Source organism: Podarcis melisellensis (assembly GCF_964234715.1).
Source record: "Podarcis melisellensis genome assembly, chromosome: 16".
NCBI classification, from domain to species: domain Eukaryota; kingdom Metazoa; phylum Chordata; class Lepidosauria; order Squamata; family Lacertidae; genus Podarcis; species Podarcis melisellensis.
In genome coordinates, this window is record NC_138533.1 from 9,014,036 (window position 1) to 9,034,621 (window position 20,586).

General features: G+C 47.7%; 1 protein-coding gene across 1 annotated transcript in view; it reads left to right on the top strand.

Annotated features, from left to right (window-relative positions):
• Positions 1-1,582: 1,582 nt before the first annotated feature.
• Positions 1,583-20,586, top strand: part of CHRNB2 (cholinergic receptor nicotinic beta 2 subunit) — a 32,257-nt gene continuing 13,253 nt past the window's right edge. Inside the window, exons 1-4 of the mRNA XM_081891631.1 lie at positions 1,583-1,739; positions 15,426-15,571; positions 19,812-19,856; positions 20,281-20,390. Of these exons, the coding sequence (XP_081747757.1) occupies positions 1,697-1,739; positions 15,426-15,571; positions 19,812-19,856; positions 20,281-20,390 (344 nt within the window). The 5' untranslated portion in view covers positions 1,583-1,696. The remainder of the gene's footprint in view (positions 1,740-15,425; positions 15,572-19,811; positions 19,857-20,280; positions 20,391-20,586) is intronic.

The following is a 20,586-nucleotide window of genomic DNA, read 5'->3' on the forward strand; positions in this document are numbered from 1 at the left end:
TACAGTAGTGGGTTTTTGTAGCTTACTTAATGACACAGTCACACGGATGGCAAATGCCATCCAAATACGATTTCATCCGGCGCTCTTTTTGATTATATGAGTTTTTGATCTGCTGTTTATGTCTTATCTTGTGATACTGCCCTGTTGCCTCTTCTGTACAAGTTTCTTCAGGTATTTTTCTTTATACCTTTCATCTCCTTACCTTATACCTGAGCGTGCTCAGTTCCTTTCCTCTTTTGTTGACTCATTGGAATACCCTGCCTGTCTTGTTTGTTATACATTTAATAAGATAATTGAAAGAAAGAAAGAAAGAAAGAAAGAAAGAAAGAAGCAGTAAAAAGGCAATTTGAAACTCAATATGCATATTTAATGCAGCAATGCCTCGGATCTCCTGAACAAAGGCTGCTAACCTTTGGCAGTGCACAAATCACAGCTTGGGAGCCCCCGATGTAGACAACACTGAACCGGATGGGCCAGTGGTCTAACTCAGTATAAGTCAGCTTCCTACGTCTCTTTCCCTCGCATTTTTCTTTATCTCTCTCTGCCCCCTGGAAGGACTCTGCCCCCTCTTTCCCATACTCATCCAGACTTGCACAAGGCGGGACAGAGGGTCTTTACAGAGCATTAAGACTTTGTCTCTCCCACTCCCCATAGCCGTACCTTTATGTCTGCGCGACAAAGGAAACAACACACACAAAGAGAGAGCCATCTAAACACAAGCAAATATCTTAACCCTTTCTTCCATCCTTCAGATTTCTACTCTCCTCCATATCCTGAATATACACCAAGCAACGCGCTCCATCAGGAGGGCTGGGTATAGGCCAGTCCTAAGGATGCCGGCGTGGTCCTGTCCATCTTCATCTCCGAGCTTCTGAGACACTCGCTTCCGCTCCCCTGCGCTGGGAAAAGGGCAGCTACCTCCCCCCTCTCCCCGTCCTCCGCCTCTAGCGGCAGACGGCGGATGGGTCCCCGCGGACCTGGATCGGCCCGTGTGTTCCGGGGACGTAAGAGCCAGCGCTCGCCAGCTCCTCAGGGGTGGCCTCTGCGTCAAGGGGAGCAGCCGGAGCCAAGGCGCTGGATAGAGAGAGAGGACGCCAAATGTAGAGAGAGCCTGGAGCATCCTGGCACTTGCCTCTCTCTCTCCCCCCACCTCGCCCTCCCGAGCATCATCTCGGCCCCTTCACAGGTTCTCCTGCGCATCGCCTTGGCGAGCCAGGCGAGGTCGAGGCGTGGGTAGGTTTGTAGGTGGGTGAGTGAGTGAGTGAGTGGATGGGAGCTCCCGGGTTTTTGCGCATGGCTCTCCGGCGGGGCTGACGGTCCGTTCAGCACCAGGGACAGCGGCAAAGCGCTCCAGCACCACGGAGAGCGCGCCGTTGCCCCAAAGAGGAAGCGCCGGCTTGGACTTCAGCACCACGGACAGCGGCCGAAAGGTGGGGGCGACTTAGAAGGAACTTGGGCTGGGTTAGAGATTGCGGTGCCCCCCCCCCAAACTACTCGGAGAAGCCTCCATTCTCTGCAGTCTCTCCACCTCCACACACACACACACACCTACACCTCATTCAGTCCTAGGAGCTGCCGGAACCGCCTGCACCACTTGGATTGTAACCCCCCCATATTGGAGGGGGTGTGTGGAACGCGTAAGGACAGAGGCAATGTATTTATTTTGAGGGAGAAGATTCCTCGCCCACCCGCTTCAATGGCTCTTCTGATCTGCCTCTGCCTTCTTGGGATCTTGAGAAGTAAGTGTAATCCCCTCCTTTCCCTATAGCGTTTAGGGCTCTCTTTCCCCCAAGACTAGCATCCTACTCTAAATGAAAGCAGAGGCTTTGTTTAGAATCAGACAGTGCGCCCTTTCCTCCTCTCGGCTTCCTAGGGAGGGGAGCCGCTGCCGGTCGCGAGTACGAGCTTCTATTTTTATTGTGTCTCCAAATGATGCTCTTGAAAAATACGTCAGTTACTCAGCTGGGCAGAGATTTGACAGGCCGCCGATGGCTTAGCGGGGAAGCCAGAAAGCCCCGTCCAGCTCCTGCATAACCAGTACTTAGGGTGGGCAAGGCGACTTCCATCTCAACAGGCCAACTCATGCTGAAGTTTCCCTCTCCTCAAAAAGAAAAAAGGAAAGGGGGGAAAAACGGGAGGGGGGAATCTGGGAAGGTCATTTATCTGCCCATCCTCCATCCGAGGAACCGCACTAGGCAAGGCGAAAGAGGCTGCGGAGTGGGGCAGCAGAATGGGGGCTGAGATTAGGTTCTCCTTAGGCACGACTGTTTACAGCTGGAGGATAGCCCCAGGGAAACTCCATGGGACTGGCTCTGTCTGACAGTCCACCTAGCTCCATCTGTCTTCCAGCAAGGGGCAGCTGCAGGAAAGTTCATAACCCCAGGCACGATGACGATGAGAGAGAGAGAAGGAAACAAGAAGAGAGGGAGAAGGGGAAAACCAGCAAACGCCGGGGGATCTTCTGAGTGATATGAAGATGGATGAGAGGTTGATAGGAGCACTAGATGATCTGGCTGTTATTGGCTTTGGTGGCTGGTGCTCATTGGGGCTGGTGGGGCGGAAGGCAGGGAGCCCGGCAGTAGGCGGAGCCAGAGCCAATGACAGGAAGAGCTAACTGATTATAGTTTTGTCCCCATCCCCCTCTTCCCTGCTGAGTTCTGCAAGGGGCATCACTGAGACTAAGGGTGCCAACAGGCAGGGCCAACCCCGGCCTGGTTATGAGTCAAAAGGCAGGCAGGTGGGGGCACACTAAGCTTGGTGGGGCAGTGCCCTAATTGACCAGCCTCCACTGGGTGTCGGGTTCTTGCAAGACTTCTATGAGAGGACAGTTGTACGGCAGTTGCAGACAGTGTTGAGTAGGGGATGGGAGCTTGCAGTCTTCCTGACATCGCTGGACTCCAGCTCCCACCATCTCTGGCCAGCCTGGCTGACAGTCGGGGTGATGGGAATCATTGTCCAACCATGCCTTGATGGGCACAGGCCCCCCACTCCTGTTGCAGAAGGGGCCCTTTACTAAGTACCTGAATGGTGCAGTTGCACAAGCTGGGCCTTACAGGCCTGGAATAATTTGGCTGTTGCTGTGATGGGTTTCTTTTAATACATAATGTTTACTTGTGTGTGTTTTTAATTGCAAGCTGGTTTGAGGTGAATTGCAGGGGGAGTGAGATATTCATTAAAAACAAAAACCACCCCACAATATTTAAAATGAGGGATCATCCAGAGAGGGTGGACTCTCTCAAGGCAGCGGGTTTAACATCTGGGTATTCTGCAGCTTCCAGTAGATAAATTAGATGCCTTGCATTTAGGTTCTTGCTGTTTTGTGTTAACCTGTATATACCCTCCCCTTATAGATGCCTCACACACAACATTTTCTAGCTAATGAAATGCCCAAAGTCTTGTTCTCCATGAACACGATCCATCTCCTATTGTGGAGTAGAGCAACCTTGACACTGAATTCAACAGAGAAGCACCCTGTGTGTCCATCAGACTGTCTTAAACAAAGCCACAGAGCAGAATTCTTTAGGTTATTTATTAGACAAGGAATGGGGAATGTTTGGTTCTCCATAAATTCTTGGATTCCAACTCCCATCAGCACCAGCTAGCGTGGCCAATGGTCAGGAATGATGATGAGCTGGAGTCCAGCAACATCAGGAGGGCCAGAAGCTACCAACCTATTTCCTAGACACATGTCCCAACCCGTCAGGGATCACATATTAAATGCACATGCGGCCATCGAGATGTTGTCAGACTCCAACTCCCATCAGCGCCAGGCAGCATGGCCAATGGTCAGGAATGATGGGAGTTGAAGACCAGAAACACCTGGAGGGCCGCATGTTCCCCCTACCTGCTCTAAAAGGAAATCCAGCCATTTCTCTTAACAGGAAATGCCTACCTAGCCCATTTCAAGGGATAGTGATTTGAGGGAGGAGTGGTGGAAGTAGAGAGAGAAAAAGAGAGAGAGAGAAACATTTCACACTACATTCTCTGCAACATCACATCACTCCTGATCTTATAAACTTCTGTCACATTCCTGCAGAGGATCAGATGATGCTCACGCAAGCAGAACTTTATAAACATTGTGTAGGTAAATTGGAATTTGCAATGCCTGTTCTGGCAGGCAAATCCATTCCGTGTGTGCATTGTAGAAGGGCAACTTAACATCCTTTCCTCTCTCATGCATGCCAAGAGGAATCACAGTTAATCATGTAGTTGGGTGTATGTGTGTGTGCGGTATGTATAGTTAACTCTCAGAGGGAATTCCAGCCCTGTCACGCAGGAGAGCTGCACAGAGCAGCAGCAGCAGCGAGGAAGACGGATGAACCACAGTTACTTGTGAGTTACTGCTAGCCTCCAGCATTCAGACTCCAAAGGACTCCAGGGTCCCTGGTGGCTAAGCAGCTGAGGCCATTGCCAGCTCATCCACAGGTACCATTCCCCACCTCTCTGCTACAGCACCGCCCCTCCCACCCGTCAATTAGGGGAAATAACATTTTCCCTAGTCTGCTCTGCAAGACTGCCATAAGGATTGCTTTAGGTATGCAACAGACTTTGCCCATGTGAAATATTCTATACATGTACAGTGGTACCTTGGGTTAAGAACTTAATTCGTTCTGGAGGTCCGTTCTTAACCTGAAACTGTTCTTAACCTGAAGCACCACTTTAGCTAGTGGGGCCTCCTGCTGCCGCCGGAGCACGATTTCTGTTCTCATCCTGAAGCAAAGTTCTTAACCCGAGGTACTATTTCTGGGATAGTGGAGTCTGTAACCTGAAGTGTCTGTAACCCGAGGTACCACTGTACTAAGCAACAGCAAGCATCATTATTGCAATGTTTACCCAATCAGTCCAGTACTGGGTAGCCTTTGTCCTTCCAGATGTTGCTGAATTCCCCATCAGTGCCATTCTGCCTGACCAGTGGTCAGGGATGATGGAAACCGGAGTCCAGTGGTGTCTAGAAGACCACAGTTTCCCCATTCCTGAATAGATCAAGGTTATTTGTTTCTATGTAACTACTTTTTTAAAGGTGGCTGATTTTACCAATGACCAGTAGGTGAGTCTTCATAGACACACTTCTCTGTCCTCCGTTCAGCAAGGAAGAAGCATTATCAGAGGTCAAGGACACATTATAGCCAGGGGAATAACCCCAAGCCAAGCAGGGTGAGTGAGGGGTGTGGCATAGGTGGGTGTGCAGGTTGAGGAGGGGCCCAGGGAAGCCCCGAGGGATGCGTATGGCCCCTGGGCCCATAGTTCCCAACCTCTGCTTTAGAGGAGACTCGCTCCTGAAGAGAAGAGGTCTTTACAACTCTTCTTTCTCTCATTCGCAAGGATGGGGAAGTTGGGGCCATCTGGACTCTAACTCCCATCAGGCCCAGGAAGTCTGGGATGATGGGAGCTGTAGCACAGCAACATCTGGAGGTCCTCAGTTTCCTTATTTCCTATGTTAAAGAGAGAGAAATATTGGATTCACATGTAGAGCAATGAAAGGAAGATGGAGTAGAGAAGGGTGCTGAGTGACAGGCAGGTCTTCTGTGAGCCTCGAGGGGTCTGGGCTGCCCTTGCATGACCTTCCGAGCCCCACTGCTGAAATCCCATAAACAACATTCTATCTTTACATTATCTTTTTTTAAAAAATGAATATTTATTAGCATTTTCAAAAAGGAACAACACATATAACAACAAAGACAAAAATAAACAAAAAAGATACAAAAATCCAAAACTTAAAAATAAAAACAATTTAAAACACCTGAAAGTTCAAATACTTATTTTCTTTTAACTTGTTTCTCAGACCTCCTCACCCCTCCCCTTCTTGTATTCCAATTTAAATTATTGGTTCAGCAAATCCTTAATTTACTTCTCCATTTTAACTTAATTTAATCTATTCTAACATATTATTATTTTATTTTATTTTTCTTCTTTCTTCCATTTCCTCAATTTATATTTACGAACCTTATTTTCATTTAATTTAGCCATTTAAAAAAAGATCAATTTTAACTTAACCAAATTTACACATCAATATTTATACCTCATTATTTTTTCTTAAACATTTTAAACATTTTTCCTAAAGTCGACCAAAATTTCCCTTCCACGTCTTTCCCAATTTCCATGCCAATAGCAAAACAAAGTAAAAATAAAACAAACTATATTTATATACCCTTTGGATTCCCAAACTCCACCCACATTATTGTCCCTTTCCATATAATTCTTCGGATCTCTTTCTGCCTCCCTTCTTTCCCCCACTCACCAAACCCCAGCCCCTATGCAGCAACAACGCATGACTTCATGGGCAAGCTTGCACCATTCATTATGCATCGGGTGTGATGTGTTATGAAAGGAAGCAAGATATGAATCATGGACCACTCACCCAATGCTTTTCCCCACAGCTCCCATCTTCCAGGCACAAAACACAGCGATCTCTTTTCTCTAATCTTGTTGCCAATGTTCTATGAGTGCCATCGCTCAGTGGTACAGCATCTACTTGTTGCAGAAGGTCCCAGGTTCAAACCCTGGCAGTTCCAGGTAGGGTGGAAGAAGGGCCCCTGCCTGAAATCCGGGAGAGCTGCTGCCAGTCAGTGTAAACAGTACTGAGCCAAGATGAATCCAATGGTCTGACTTGGTATAAGGCAGCTTCCTCTGTGCCTATGTTTTAGGGAAGGGCCATAGCTCAGTAAAGAGTCACATCCATTGCTCTGCCCAATTTTCTGTTTGGCTGTAGCCCCAAAGGCAATCCATAGGGAATTGCAATCCTTGAGTTGCTGAACATTTCCTTCTCTCTCCATTTAAACCAGGGTTGGGGAACATTCAACCCTCCAGATGTTATTGGACTCCAGTTCTCATTATCCCTGACTATTGGCCATGCTAGGGATGGTGAGAGTAGACCACCCAGTTGGTTTAAACTAACCAGTGTTTCCCTAAGTTCTGGCATAACAAGGAACTCTGGCTAGTTTAAAAGCAGAGGTGGAACCTTCTCCATCCCAGAGGCACCACAAGAGGGAGGAAGACAGGAGCCTCCAGCTCACGCCAGCAGCATTTAGCATTGCATTGGAAAGTGCCCAAAAGGTTCAGGTGTAAAAAACAAAAACAAGGCTTGTTTTGGCTGTGATGCTTGAATCCAGCCAAAACTGTCGAGCAGTCTGCCAAGAATAGAAGAAGCAGAGGCAGATTCCACCTTGCCAAGGCAAAGCTAGCGTGGTTTGCCAGAGTGACTGGTCATGCCCACTTGCTGCCATCTGACATAAGTAACAAAAATGGGGGGGGGAGAGAGAGAGAGAGAGAGAGAGAGATTATAAGATACAACTGATAGGCTACGATCAGCTTGGAAGGGTGTCACAATTGTTTGGTCTTTGTGTTACAGTGGTACATTGGTTCTCAAACTTAATCCATTCTGGAAGTCTGTTCCAAAACCAAAGCATTCCAAAACCAAGGCGCACTTTCCCATAGAAAGTAATGCAAAATGGCTTAATCCGTTCCAGACTTTTAAAAACGACCCCTAAAACAGCAATTTAACATGAATTTTACTTTCTAATGAGACCATGGATCCATAAAATGGAAGCAATATGTAAAGGTAAAGGGCCCCCTGTCCATTAGGTCCAGTCGTGGCCGACTCTGGGGTTGCGGCGCTCATCTCACTTTATTGGCCGAGGGAGCCGGTGTACAGCTTCCGGGTCATGTGGCCAGCATGACTAAGCCGCTTCTGGCGAACCAGAGCAGCGCACGGAAATGCCGTTTACCTACTTGCACTTTGGTGTGCTTTTGAACTGCTAGGTTGGCAGGAGCAGGGACCGAGCAACGGGAGCTCACTCCGTTGCGGGGATTTGAACCGCCGACCTTCTGATCGGCAAGTCCTAGGCTCTGTGGTTTAACCCACAGGGCCACCCGCGTCCCTAATAATCAATGTACTGTACTATAAAATAAGACAGTACTGCAGATGATAAAAATTAAAATCATTATTTTTTCTTACTTGCACCGATGATAGTCATTGTTTGGAGGGGGGGCTTTTATCCATTCCCACAGTCACACAGATTAGTCAATCAGTAGCTGAACTGGGTTCCACACAGCCACAAAAACAAATTAACTGAAAAAGCCACAAAAACAAAAACACAAAATAAATAGCAAAAACCAAAGTGCCAGACTTAGTCCATTCCAGAAGTCCGTTTGACTTCCGAAATGTTCGAAAACCAAGACGCAGCTTCTGATTGGTGCAGGCGCCCCAGAAACAATAGCTGACAACCGCATTGGATTTCGGCTTCCGGAAAACGTTCAAAAACTGGAACATTTAGTTCCAGGTTTTCGGCGTTTGAGACCCAAGGCATTTGAGAACCAAGGTACCGCTTTACAGCTGTGATGGGGAACCTCTGGCCCACCTGATATCTTTGGACCCATCAGCCCCAGCCAGCTTGCCTAATGGTCAGGGATGATAAACGTAGTTGTAAATGATGGTTAGCTCAAAAGCTGGAATAATAAAGTATCAGTGGCGTAGCGTGGGGGGTGCAGGGGGGGCCTCCCGCACCGGGCGCAACATCTGGGGGTTAGGGGGCGCAAATTCACGGGTTAGGGGGTGCAAATTACTTGCCTTGCCCCGGGTGCTGACAACCCACGCTACGCCACTGTAAAGTATGGTTTGATCCTGGCTTAAGAGTTTTTAATATTTAATTTTAAACTGTTGGGAGCTGTCCTGGGACCTGATGGTGAGAAGGCGGCAATAAGTTTAAATCATCATCGTGGAATTGTAGAGTTGTAAGGGACCCTGAGAATCGTAAGTAGTCCAAACCCCTGCAATGCCGGAATATGCAGCTGTCCGATTTGGGGATCAAACCTACAAACTTGGTATTTGTGCTGGGCCTGGGGGTAACCCATGAAACGCAGTCCAGGACCAGACCAGAATCCAAAGGTTCTGCTGGGAGTCAGTCCGACAGGGCCAAGGCAGGACACGAGGCAGGATACCAGGCAAGGACAGGGGCAGGATCTAGCATACAGAAATGTTGCTCCCACTACCTGGGGCAGGATCTAACAGCCTTTTATCTTTGTTGGGGTAGCGGCCGGTCCTGATCCCCCGACAACTCACCTCCCTGTTTTGCCCGAAGGCGAGCACTCCTCCTGCGAGTACTCAGGTCTCTCCTTCTCTCAGACCTCAGTCTCTGCAGCTCGGGAGACGTCGGTGGGTTACTAGACCCAGAGGCCGCCTCAGCCTCCCCTGACCCAACCGGTAGTGGAGCAGCTGTAAGTGATGGCCCAGCTGGAGCAACGAGGGAATCCCCGCATCTGGAGCCAGGGCAGGCTCAGGCCCCTGACTCGGCCCAGCTGGTGTTTGCTGCAGGGGAACCTGTGCAGACTGGGACTCTTCAGGATCAGGCCCCAGGCTTGGTTCAGATGATGCCTGAGGCAGAGGATCTGGTGCAGACTTGAGTCTCCTCTGGTTCCGAGTCCCAGTCCCAGTCCCAGGCCATCACAGTATTATCAGCACCATGCTCTAACCAACTGATCTATCAGTAATAATAATAATAATAATAATAATAATAATAATAATAATAATACATTTGGAGGGCTGCAGGTTCCCCATCCCAACAGAATTGGTGTTAAAGGACAATTAAATCGAATTTACCAAAGTAAAATCATAGAACTGGGACCTCATGGGTCATCTAGTCCAACCCGCTTCAAGGCAGGATTCACAGCTAAATAATCTCTGACAGATGGCCATCCAACCTCTGTTTAAAAACTTCCAATGATGTAGTGTGTTTCCTCTGTCAAATGGCTCTCACCATCAGAAAGGGAAACACGATACTCTGGGCTCAAGGGCACCCTACCTCCAAGAATATCTCCATCGTTATCCTGCCCCCCAAGTGATGCTGCCTGCCTGAGCCATGCTGGCGCAAGGACAAAGTTGGCACAGAGATCTGCGGCCAACTAAACATGCTCTCTCTCTCTCTCTCTCTCTCTCTCTCTCTCTCTCTCTCTCTCTCTCTCTCTCTCTCTCTCTCTCTCTCTCTCCCGCCCCCCGCCGTAAAATATATTTTCTGTACAGTAGTACATTATCCCCTCGCTCTCTCCCTCCTTCGATCGATCCTCCCAACGACCTCTTTACTCAAGTCAGGCTTCTTGTTTTCCAACGCCTGTCAGCCACCTCCCAAAATTGCAATTAAGCTGTCAAGGGAGCGAGGAGAAGCGTTTGCAATTCACAGCCTCGGCAGGAAAGGAAGGGAGGTGGGCAGGTCCGGATCGCAGTGCGCTGGGACAGAGAGATAAGGCCGTGGGTAGAGTTGCACTTTTCCCCACCCCGGACCTCCCCAGCAGCGACACCCCATGCCTTTCGCAGAAACCTGAAACACAACTGGTGTAGCTTTGGCAAAGAAGAAGAAGGATAATAATAATAATAATAATAATAATAATAATAATAATAATAATATATTATTTGTACCCCGCCCATCTGGCTGGGTATCCCCAGCCACTCTGGGCGGCTTCCAACAAAGATTAAAAATACATTAAAATGTCACACATTAAGAACTTCCCTAAACAGGGCTGCCTTCAGATGTCTTCTAAATGTTAGGTAGTTGTTTATCTCTTTGACAGCTGGTGGGGGGGTGTCCCACAGGGCGGGCACCACTACCGAGAAGGCCCTCTGCCTGGTTCCCTGTAGCTTTGCTTCTCACAATGAGGGAACTGCCAGAAGGCCCTCGACGATGGGCCACAGGCCAGGGCTTGGGAACTGGAAGCCCTCCTCACAGACCCCAAAATATAAAACAGCAGCAGTCATCCAAATTATTATTATTATTATTATTATTAATAAATTATTTATACCCCACCCTATGTTCCAGTGCATGAAAATGGAGACAAACAAAGAACCATTGTGGTGTAGCAGTTAGATTGTTAGGATTCAGTGATCGGGATGCAGACTTGGGTTCAAATCCCTGCTCAGCCAAAGAGCATACCTTTAATAGCTTTCTTTCAGACACCAGGCAGAGCCTGTCCCGTTTGGCAAAGATGTTAACAGTAGATAAGAACCATCAGGGTCCCCCCCAGCCCCCGCTCAGTGTTACTTATTTAGAGCAGTTAAAGGTAAAGGGACCCCTGACTGTTAGGTCCAGTTGTGGCCGACTCTGGGGTTGCGGTGCTCATCTCGCTTTATTGGCCGAGGGAGCCGGCGTACAGCTTCCGGGTCATGTGGCCAGCATGACAAAGCTGCTTCTGGCGAACCAGAGCAGCCCACGGAAATGCTGTTTACCTTCCCGCTGGAGTGGTACCTATTTATCTACTTGCACTTTGACGTGCTTTCGAACTGCTAGGTTGGCAGGAGCAGGGACCGAGCAATGGGAGCTCACCCCGTCGCGGGGATTGAAACCAGCAACCTTCTGATCGGCAAGCCCTAGGCTCTGTGGTTTAAACCACAGCGCCATCCGCGTCCCAGTTGGACTCCCTTAGAGCGGTTGGACTCCCTTTTTTAAGCCAAAGGGCTCGCAGAGCAGTTTGTGGACTACAAATTAAAACAAGGCCTTCCCTGCCCGCAGGCCTAAAAGCGACAGCACAAAAGGAAAAGGCAACAAGCAGGGAAGAGGAAAGAAGTAAACTCAGGCACCATTTCTTGAAGTGAAACAGGAACTCTTATCATGAGGAGCTGGAATGGAAGCAGCTCAGAGCTGGCCTTTCAGCTGATGTCCTTTCTCGTCTCTCCCACTGACGTAGCCTGCTAGAATGACTGCTACCTGGTGGCAGTAGAGGGAGAGGAGTCCTGATGCAGCTGGCCTTTCAAATTCTATTTATACTGCCGTTTTAATGCATTTCTGATGGCTTCCTTTTAGATGTGCTCATCCTTACGGCGTGTGGTTGTTTTTAAGTGGTCTTTGTGCGCGAGGCTAAAAGGGCTTTCAGAGTTAAAAGGCACACACACTCAACTCATCAAAACCGCAACCAACACCAAGTGTGGGGATATAGGCACACATACAGGAACGACAAGAATATTACCGTGTTGAAGAAGGAGGTGCAGAGAGTTAGGAACGATATTTTTGAAATAGGCCTCCTTTGTGACATCTGGGAAGAAAATTTGGCTGGTGGCCCTTGCTATGTACCACCAAACCAGGTCCAGCTTGACCTGTTGGCTTTCAGCCTGTTATCCAGCAGCTAAAGGCAAAAGGAGGCCAGGAAGAAACAAACAAAAAGAGTTGATAATCATAGGTGGGACCTGACTCAGAGAATGCTGCAGCCACAATGAAGGCTGGTCGATTCAGGCTTTACCTCAAGAACTTCTGCCTGCCTTCAGTCAACTCCCCACCTGGCTGCCTTCCCACTTACTCCCAGTTCATGGGGTGACACTGTCCGTCACCTTCCTCCTCCCTAGTCTTAGGTGGAGGGGACAAAATTCGAGCGAGCCGGCTCCACTGACCATCGGCTCTGGTAAGCTAAAGGGACCCCTGACCATTAGGTCCAGTCGTGGCCGACTCTGGGGTTGCGGTTCGTACAGCTTCCGGGTAAACGGCATTTCCGTGCGCTGCTCTGGTTCTCCAGAAGTGGCTTAGTCATGCTGGCCACATGACCCGGAAGCTGGAGAACCAGAGCAGCGCACGGAAATGCCGTTTACCTTCCCGCCGGAGCGGTACCTATTGATCTACTTGCACTGATGTGCTTTCGAACTGCTAGGTTGGCAGGAGTTATGTACAGTAGGTTTAGACAAATGCGTGAAAGATCAGGTAAAGGCTACAGTCAGAGGTGGCAATGCTACTGAATGTCAGTTGCTTGGAATTACAAGGGCATAAAGGTAAAGGGACCCCTGACCATTAGGTCCAGTCGCGAACCACTCTGGGGTTGTGGCGCTCATCTCGCTTTACTGGCCGAGGGAGCCGGCGTACAGCTTCCAGGTCATGTGGGCAGCATGACTAAGCCGCTTCTGGCGAACCAGAGCAACGCACGGAAATGCTGTTTACCTTCCCGCCGGAGCGGTACCTATTTATCTACTTGCACTTTGACGTGCTTTTAAACTGCTAGGTTGGCAGGAGCAGGGACCGAGCAACGGGAGCTCACCCCGTCATGGGGATTCGAACCGCTGATCTTCTGATCGGCAAGCCCTAGGCTCTATTGTTTAACCCACAGCGCCACCCGCGTCCTTATTGGCTCTGGTGCCATGCGTGGATTCGGAGACTGGAAGAGCAAGACGCACACAGCCTCCGTGCCTACTCAGCTGCAGCCTTGGCTCTGCTCAAGGGCTGCTGGATCAGGGCAGGCCGTAATTCTGAGCAAGCTAAGAGCTGGTGACATTTTAACAGCCTGCCCAAATGGGCTCATAAATGCCTGGGGATTAGCTATCCATCAGGAAGCTGGCTTGGAAGCGAGCCTGCTTGAGAGGCTGTTGCTTGTGGTCAGGGGAGCTCCTCATGGAGAGGAAAGAGAGAGAGAAAGAGAGATTCAGGACGAGGTGATGGACTACATGGAATTGGCGGAAATGACCGGCAGGATCCAGACCAGGGAGAAGAGTCAGTGGAAGAAGATTGGAAGAAATTTAAAGACTATTTACAGAGATATTGTAAAATTAATGAATTTTAGAATAATGTTGGATTGGAACTAAGTGGTTTCTAGCTGTAATGGGTTAAAAGAATATGAGAAAATGGGTTTATTTAAGTAAAAATTTAAGATTGTAATAATTTAAGAATAAGATTTGGGTAGCAAAAAGAGGGAAAGAAATTGTTGAATTAATAATTTGATTTGGAATACAAAAAAACGGTGGTATGAGGAGGTCTGAGAAACAAGTAAATGAAAAATAAGGAGATGAAAAGAATGATTGTTTTTAACAATTTTTATTCGATATTTTTGCTTTTTTGCTTTTTTCATTTTTTGTAATGTAAAAACCTTAATAAAAATTATTTTTTTTAAAAAAAGAGAGAGGTTCAGGACGGAGCCCTGAATCCCTCCCCCAAATAGTCCTTTTTCGTACAAATGTTCATTGGCTTAGGGCCGTTTCTGTCACAAGATGGGACCGAAAGGTGTCTTGAGGAAAAGGGAATAGAGTTTCCCATTCTTGAGTCTCCAGCTGTTGTTGGACTACAACTCCCATCATTCCTTGCCACTGGTCCTGCTAGCTAGGGATGATGGGAGTTGTAGTCCAACGACAGCTGGAGGCCCAAGTTTTGGAAACACTGAACTAGAAGAAGAGATGGAACTAGAAGAGAAAGTCCCTACCAGAGAAGGACAGCAGATCCATCAAGTTGATGGATTGTGTGGAAATGGCTAAAATGAACGGAAGAATAAGAAAACAGGAAGACCAAAATTTTAATAAGGAATGGGGGAAATGTATAACCTATCTTTTACATTGTTTTAAATGTTTGTTTTCCTTCTTGGGTTGTACCCCCAAGTGTGTTTTATAAGCTGGTCTCCGATCGTAATGAATAAACTATCTATCTAACCTATCTTTAAAAAAAACATTGTAAACAGTTAAAATTGTTACTAGGATTAGAATATCACTTGTCGTTTAAGGGTGAATTTTGGACACAGTGGAGATGTAAAAGATGTGGATTGTCATAAAAGATACATGAAAGATGATTAACAACAGGACCCACAAAGGGGAGGAGGAAAGTCCAAGAGATTCCTTGGAATCTTATTTCCATGTTGTACATTCGATATGTGACTGTAAACTTTTAATCTTAAAAAAAAAAAGTTTCTTAAAAAGAGGAGACACTGAACGAGAGGGAGGCTCACTGATATTTAATACAGCCACGGTAGCTCAACGAAACCTGCATATTAATAGGCAGTCAGTGTCTGAATACCAATCACTGAACATCCTGATTTAGGAAGCTGTATGGCTCTCTGGTGAAATATACTTGGAGTCAATAGTGGATTTCATGCTCTTTATTCAGCTCATAGTGGTGAGGAGGAATGGAAGTTCCCACAGAATGTCTGTGTTATGTACTGAAGTTCTCACCCTGGGCCAGCAGGGGGATACTGTAGATAGTTATGCAAATAAAGGATCGAAAGTGACGTTCAGTGATTGGATAGTTTTAGAAAATTGTTACAGTTACGTTGTACTGGAGCTCTATATAAGCAGGCTGACTGAACCCTTCAGTTCAGTTCTGTTCTGACCTGTGAATAAACAAGAGCTGTTTGGAGAATCGCTGTGTCGTCTGATATGTTCACCCACAACGTAACAGTCTGCTTTATATACATTATTTACACAATGGGTCCCACGTGATTGGCTAATTCTGGAGTTCTCCTGTAGGCCAATCAGGTTGCGGATTCACTTCCACCTGGAGCTGGATTGGGTGGCTCCTGTGGACCAATCAGACTGCTGAATTCTGGATCCTATTGTTCTAGGACCAATCAGACTGCTGCATTCTGGATCCTATTCAACTCAGTACATTACAGTAGGAATGTCTGCCTTGTTGTGCGTATGCTCTGTGTTCGTTCTGAACAGTGTTTGCTTTACTCTGCCTGCTTCCTTCTCCACCTCCACGCAGGGACCCTGGGCACAGACACGGAAGAGCGGCTGGTAGAACATCTCCTGGATCCGTCACGGTACAACAAGCTGATCCGCCCAGCCACCAATGGATCCGAGTTGGTCACTGTGCAGCTGATGGTATCATTGGCCCAGCTCATCAGCGTGGTACGTACCCAAGATGGGGAAGTGGGTTACAGTTGCTCTTCAAATAATTCATATACTTCTTCGAATCTTCTGTAAATCTCTGGTTCCGCAGGTTTCGAATCCTTCCTGTCATTTTGTCCAATTCTGCATAGTCCATTAATTTCGTCTGCCATTCTTCTTTCGTCGGAATTTCTTCTTGCTTCTATTTCTGGGCTAACAGTACTCTTGCCGCAGTTGTTGCATATAAGAACAGTTTGACATCTTGTCTATTAATGTCTAGGATTACAAGAAGTTTTGTAGGGGGAAAATATATGAATTGTTACAAAGTAGAAAAAGATAGAGATATTGGTTATGAGTTTGAAATGTACGGAAAATAAGAAATGCATACTAAGAGATTAGGTTGGAAAATTTTCAGACAGGACTGATGGAAGTCAAAAAAATTGAATAAGATGTAGAAGTATGTTTAAGTACTATTGAAAATGATATGTTAAAAGACTAATAAAATTAGAATAGATAGATGATAGATAGATAGATACCAGTAGGTAGATGATAGATAGATAGATAGATAGATAGATAGATAGATAGATAGATAGATAGATATAGATAGATGATAGATAGATAGATAGATAGATAGATAGATAGATAGATAGATAGATGATAGATAGAGAGATAGATAGATGATAGATAGAGAGATAGATAGATGATAGATAGAGAGATAGATAGATGATAGATAGAGAGATAGATAGGGAAGTGGGAACTGCCAAACGGGTTGAATGCTGCTCAAAGCAGAGGTCTTCTGTAAGTCTGGAAAAAGCTTTCTCGCTGGAGCTGCCCTTTTAGAATCATAGAACTGCAGAGTTCGAAGGGAACCCCAACTCTCATTGAGTTCAATCCTCTGCAAGGTGGGCGTTACAGTGAAGGAATCCCCGACAGAGTGTCATCCAATCTCTGCTTTAAAGGAGCGTCCGCCTTCTGAGGGAGCCTGCTCCGCACTTGAACAGTTCTCACCTGGCTGAGTTATATTCCCGTGTAGGAATCATTTTGGAGGAAATCTGGCCCTTTTTTAGGTCATCCTCCTTGGTATCATTGGACGCGCGTGGCGCTGTGGGTTAAACCACAGAGCCTAGGACTTGCTGATCAGAAGGTCAGCGGTTCGAATCCCCGCGACGGGGGGAGCTCCCGTTGCTCGGTCCCTGCTCCTGCCAACCTAGCAGTCTGAAAGCACGTCAAAGTGCAAGTAGATAAATAGGTACCTCTCCGGCAGGAAGGTAAACGGCATTTCCGTGTGCTGCTCTGGTTTGCCAGAAGCAGCTTAGTCATGCTGGCCTCATGATTCCTATAATACAAAAGCTGTACGCTGGCTCCCTCGGCCAATAAAGCAAGAAGAGCGCCGCAACCCCAGAGTCGGTCACGACTGGACCTAATGGTCAGGGGTCCCTTTACCTTTACCTTGGTATCATTATATGTGTCTTTCCCAGCCAGTCTGTTTCTTAATGTTTCTAGTCTTTCTAAAATTTCAGCTTGGATTGAGGACGGGAATGACCAGAATTGATTTATTAGAGTGTTTTCTTCTATAGAGAAATTGTCCTTTTGCTCACTCGCAGGGCATTGCAAATCGTGTAAGGGTGTGCTTTTCCTTTATAATTTTGGCGTCTCCTGCTTATGATGATCAGACCAAACCTTTAGGAGTTGGTTCTCCTTTTTGGATTTTTCCTGGTCCTCTTCTACCATTGGTGGTGGTGTGGTTACTCGAGAGCAAACATGCAAGACTCCAACCTGTCTTTTCCAGGCTTTATTATTAGTGTAAACTATTTACAGTGAAGAGCATTGCAAGTTCATGTCCGGCTAAGTCGTTAGCAGAATATCTGGGAGTGGCCGGTCCTTGTACCTTCCCCAGCATAACAGTCGTGTTGAAGCACGTGAACGTAAGCAGGTACTCGCTTGGTGTCAAATAAGGATCAGGCAGACTCAGCAATGGAGAATAAGAAGGTGAAGTTTATTGCCAGGCAATAAGGACCCAGTTTGGAATCTCTTCCAAAAGGAAGTGGGACCCCGATTGACAGAAATCCAGAGGTCTTATACCTGAGCAGATCACAGCAAATCATAGATCATGAGACAACCATGAGACAGTCACAATATTGTCAGCAAAAATTAGCCAATTAGCAAGCTTCTTGCCATGCTACCAGCTCCTGGTCAAGCACGGAGTTCTAGTTCTGCTTTCCGATGCTCGCATTGACGCTCTGTCTAACCTCTCCCCTAGTTATGACAGGACAGGGAGTTTGGAGATTTTGTGGTTTTGCTCTTCCTGTTCTGTGGGTTAATTTAGCCTGTATCTGAGGGGATTTTGTACCAGAATCTCTGATTCACATCTTCCCCTTGTCCAGGGTACACGGATGTTTGTAGGGGAAAGGTCGGCTCCTAATTTTGCTGTTTCAAGCAATATGCAGTTAGCTAAGGCACGGCTTCCCTTTGATTCAAAATGGATTATAAAATACTGTAAACCCTGATTATGTGTGAGCATATATGAATATATTGATTACTGATAACTGATTATATGGATAGCATAGGGGTAGCCCTTCTTCCTTGCCTCAGTGTGACCCCCATCCTTCTCCTCCCCTCTCTGCGCTGAAACCTACTGCGCAGAGTGGGCGCTCTCAAAGGGTTACTTGCCTTCCCTCCACTTTGCTCAGGCTCAGTGTTGAGGCTCCCCCCAGTATCTCCTGGTCCCTGCGCCCCTTCCCCACTGGAGACGGGGCTTTCCTCTTCGCCAGAGGAGGAACTGCTTCTCAAGATCTTGAAAGGTGATCATTGCTTGTAACCATCATAATGTAAGTACTCTCTATAATGTGGTGTCATCCTCCCCAAAGCTTGTTGTAATGGTTATAGGGGTTGCTCGTGCGTAAGTTGCCGCCACTCCTGGCTAGGTTACCTGGTTGAACCCTTTCTGTCTGGACAGCCCTTCACTTCGTGGCTGTTTCAGTCGCTGGCAGAATCCATCAGTGGGCGTTTCTTGAACTTCTTCCAGCAAAGAAGTTCTTTGACGCCTAGTCTCCTCCTACTCTCCCTGCGCGGACATCTTCTGTGCAGCGAGGGTGTGGCAGTGGAGGACCTGTGCTCTCTCCGCTGGTCTCTGGTGAAGAGTCCTGGAGCCTCCTCTCCGATTCCCGCATCTGCCCCCCTTCTCCACTGGTGTTACGTTGATTTCCTTCCCCAGCAGATGGGCTGCCTCTCTGCCTGCTGGGACCCTCTCCGGCATCCCTCTGGAGCCTTCCCTCCACCTCTGGCTCCGATGGCAGTTCCCTGACACTTGTGGTGCTACAACTCCCACCACCTCTGACCATTGGCCATGCTGGCTGCCGGGAGCTGGAGCTTGTGTTCAAAGAAGATTGGACAGGAGCTATCAGTAGCTACTGGCCACAATGCCTCCACGACTGAAGGCAGCAATGCTGCTTAGAACCAGTCACTGGAAGCTGCAGGAGCGGGGATGGCTTTTTTGCACAGGAGCTGCACGCATCTGGTTGGCCACTGTGAGAACAGGATGCTGGACTAGCCATTGGCTTGACCCAGTGGGCTCTTCTCGTGTTCTTCACTTCAATTCAAAGTGTTGGTGCTGACCTTGAAAGCCCTAAACGGCCTCGGTCCAGTATATCTGAAGGAGCGTCTCCACCCCCATTGTTCTGCCCGGACACTGAGGTCCAGCGCCAAGGGCCTTCTGGCGGTTCCCTCCCTGCGAGAAGCCAAGTTACAGGGAACCAGGCAAAGGGCCTTCTCGGTAGTGGCGCCTGCCCTGTGGAACGCCCTCCCACCAGATGTCAAAGAGAACAACAACTACCAGACTTTTAGAAGACATCTGAAGGCAGCCCTGTTTAGGAAAGCTTTTAATGTTTGATTACGGTATTTTAATACAGTGGTAACCTGGGTTACATACGCTTCAGGTTACATATGCTTCAGGTTACAGACTCTGCTAACCCAGAAATAGTACCTTGGGTTAAGAACTTTGCTTCAGGATGAGAACAGAAATTATGCAGCGGCAGCAGGAATCCCCATTAGCTAAAGTGGTGCCCCAGGTTAAGAACAGTTTCAGGTTAAGAATGGACCTCCGGAACGAATTAAGTTCTTAACCCGAGATACCACTGTATTTTGTTGGAAGCCGCCCAGAGTGGCTGGGGAAGCCCAGCCAGATGGGCGGCGTATAAATAATAAATTGTTGCTGTTGTTGTTGTTGTTGTTCTGATGCCTTTTCTTTTGTTTCTGTTGACAGCATGAGCGGGAGCAGATCATGACCACCAACGTGTGGCTGACCCAGGTAAGTTGTCAGAGACATGTGTAAGCATTATTTATAGGCGTTTATTCAGCATAGTTCAGGAACAAAGGAAAAACATGTCTGCTTCCCTTCGTGTCCAACAAAAGAGCAAAGCAATAGCAATATACAAACGGACATTCCCAGCCTGTGCTGGAAGTAAACAGGCATGTGACCCACAAGAGTCATGCCTGTTTCTTTTAAGGTGGAACGGAACTATATCCTAACAGAACCTTGCAAGCCACTTCCACAGTCTTTTTAATACTAAAAAAAACCAAAATAAGCCACTCTCACCCAGCTGGAGATTCAGGCCCTCCCCCTGCCAACTGGAAGGGGTGAGGTAAAACTGGAGACTTCAGGTCAGTCTTGGAGATGTGGACATCCTTATTGTGTCTAGCACCCCCCATCTCTCTCTTTTTCCCCATTGCAGGAATGGGAGGATTATCGCCTTACGTGGAACCCAGAGGAGTTTGATGACATGAAGAAGGTGCGGCTGCCATCCAAACACATCTGGCTTCCAGATGTTGTGCTCTACAACAAGTAGGTGCACCTCAGCATTCTTTGTCCTGGGTCTAACGCTGGCGGATCTGGGACGACAATAGCAAACCTGCAGTTCACGGACCGTATTAGGACTACAGAACCACCTGGAGGGGCCCGCCTGGCCCCACCTTCCTCCTTGTCACACCTGTCCTCCTTGCCATGGTGTCAGGAGAGCTTTCAAAGCCAGGCGTAGGGG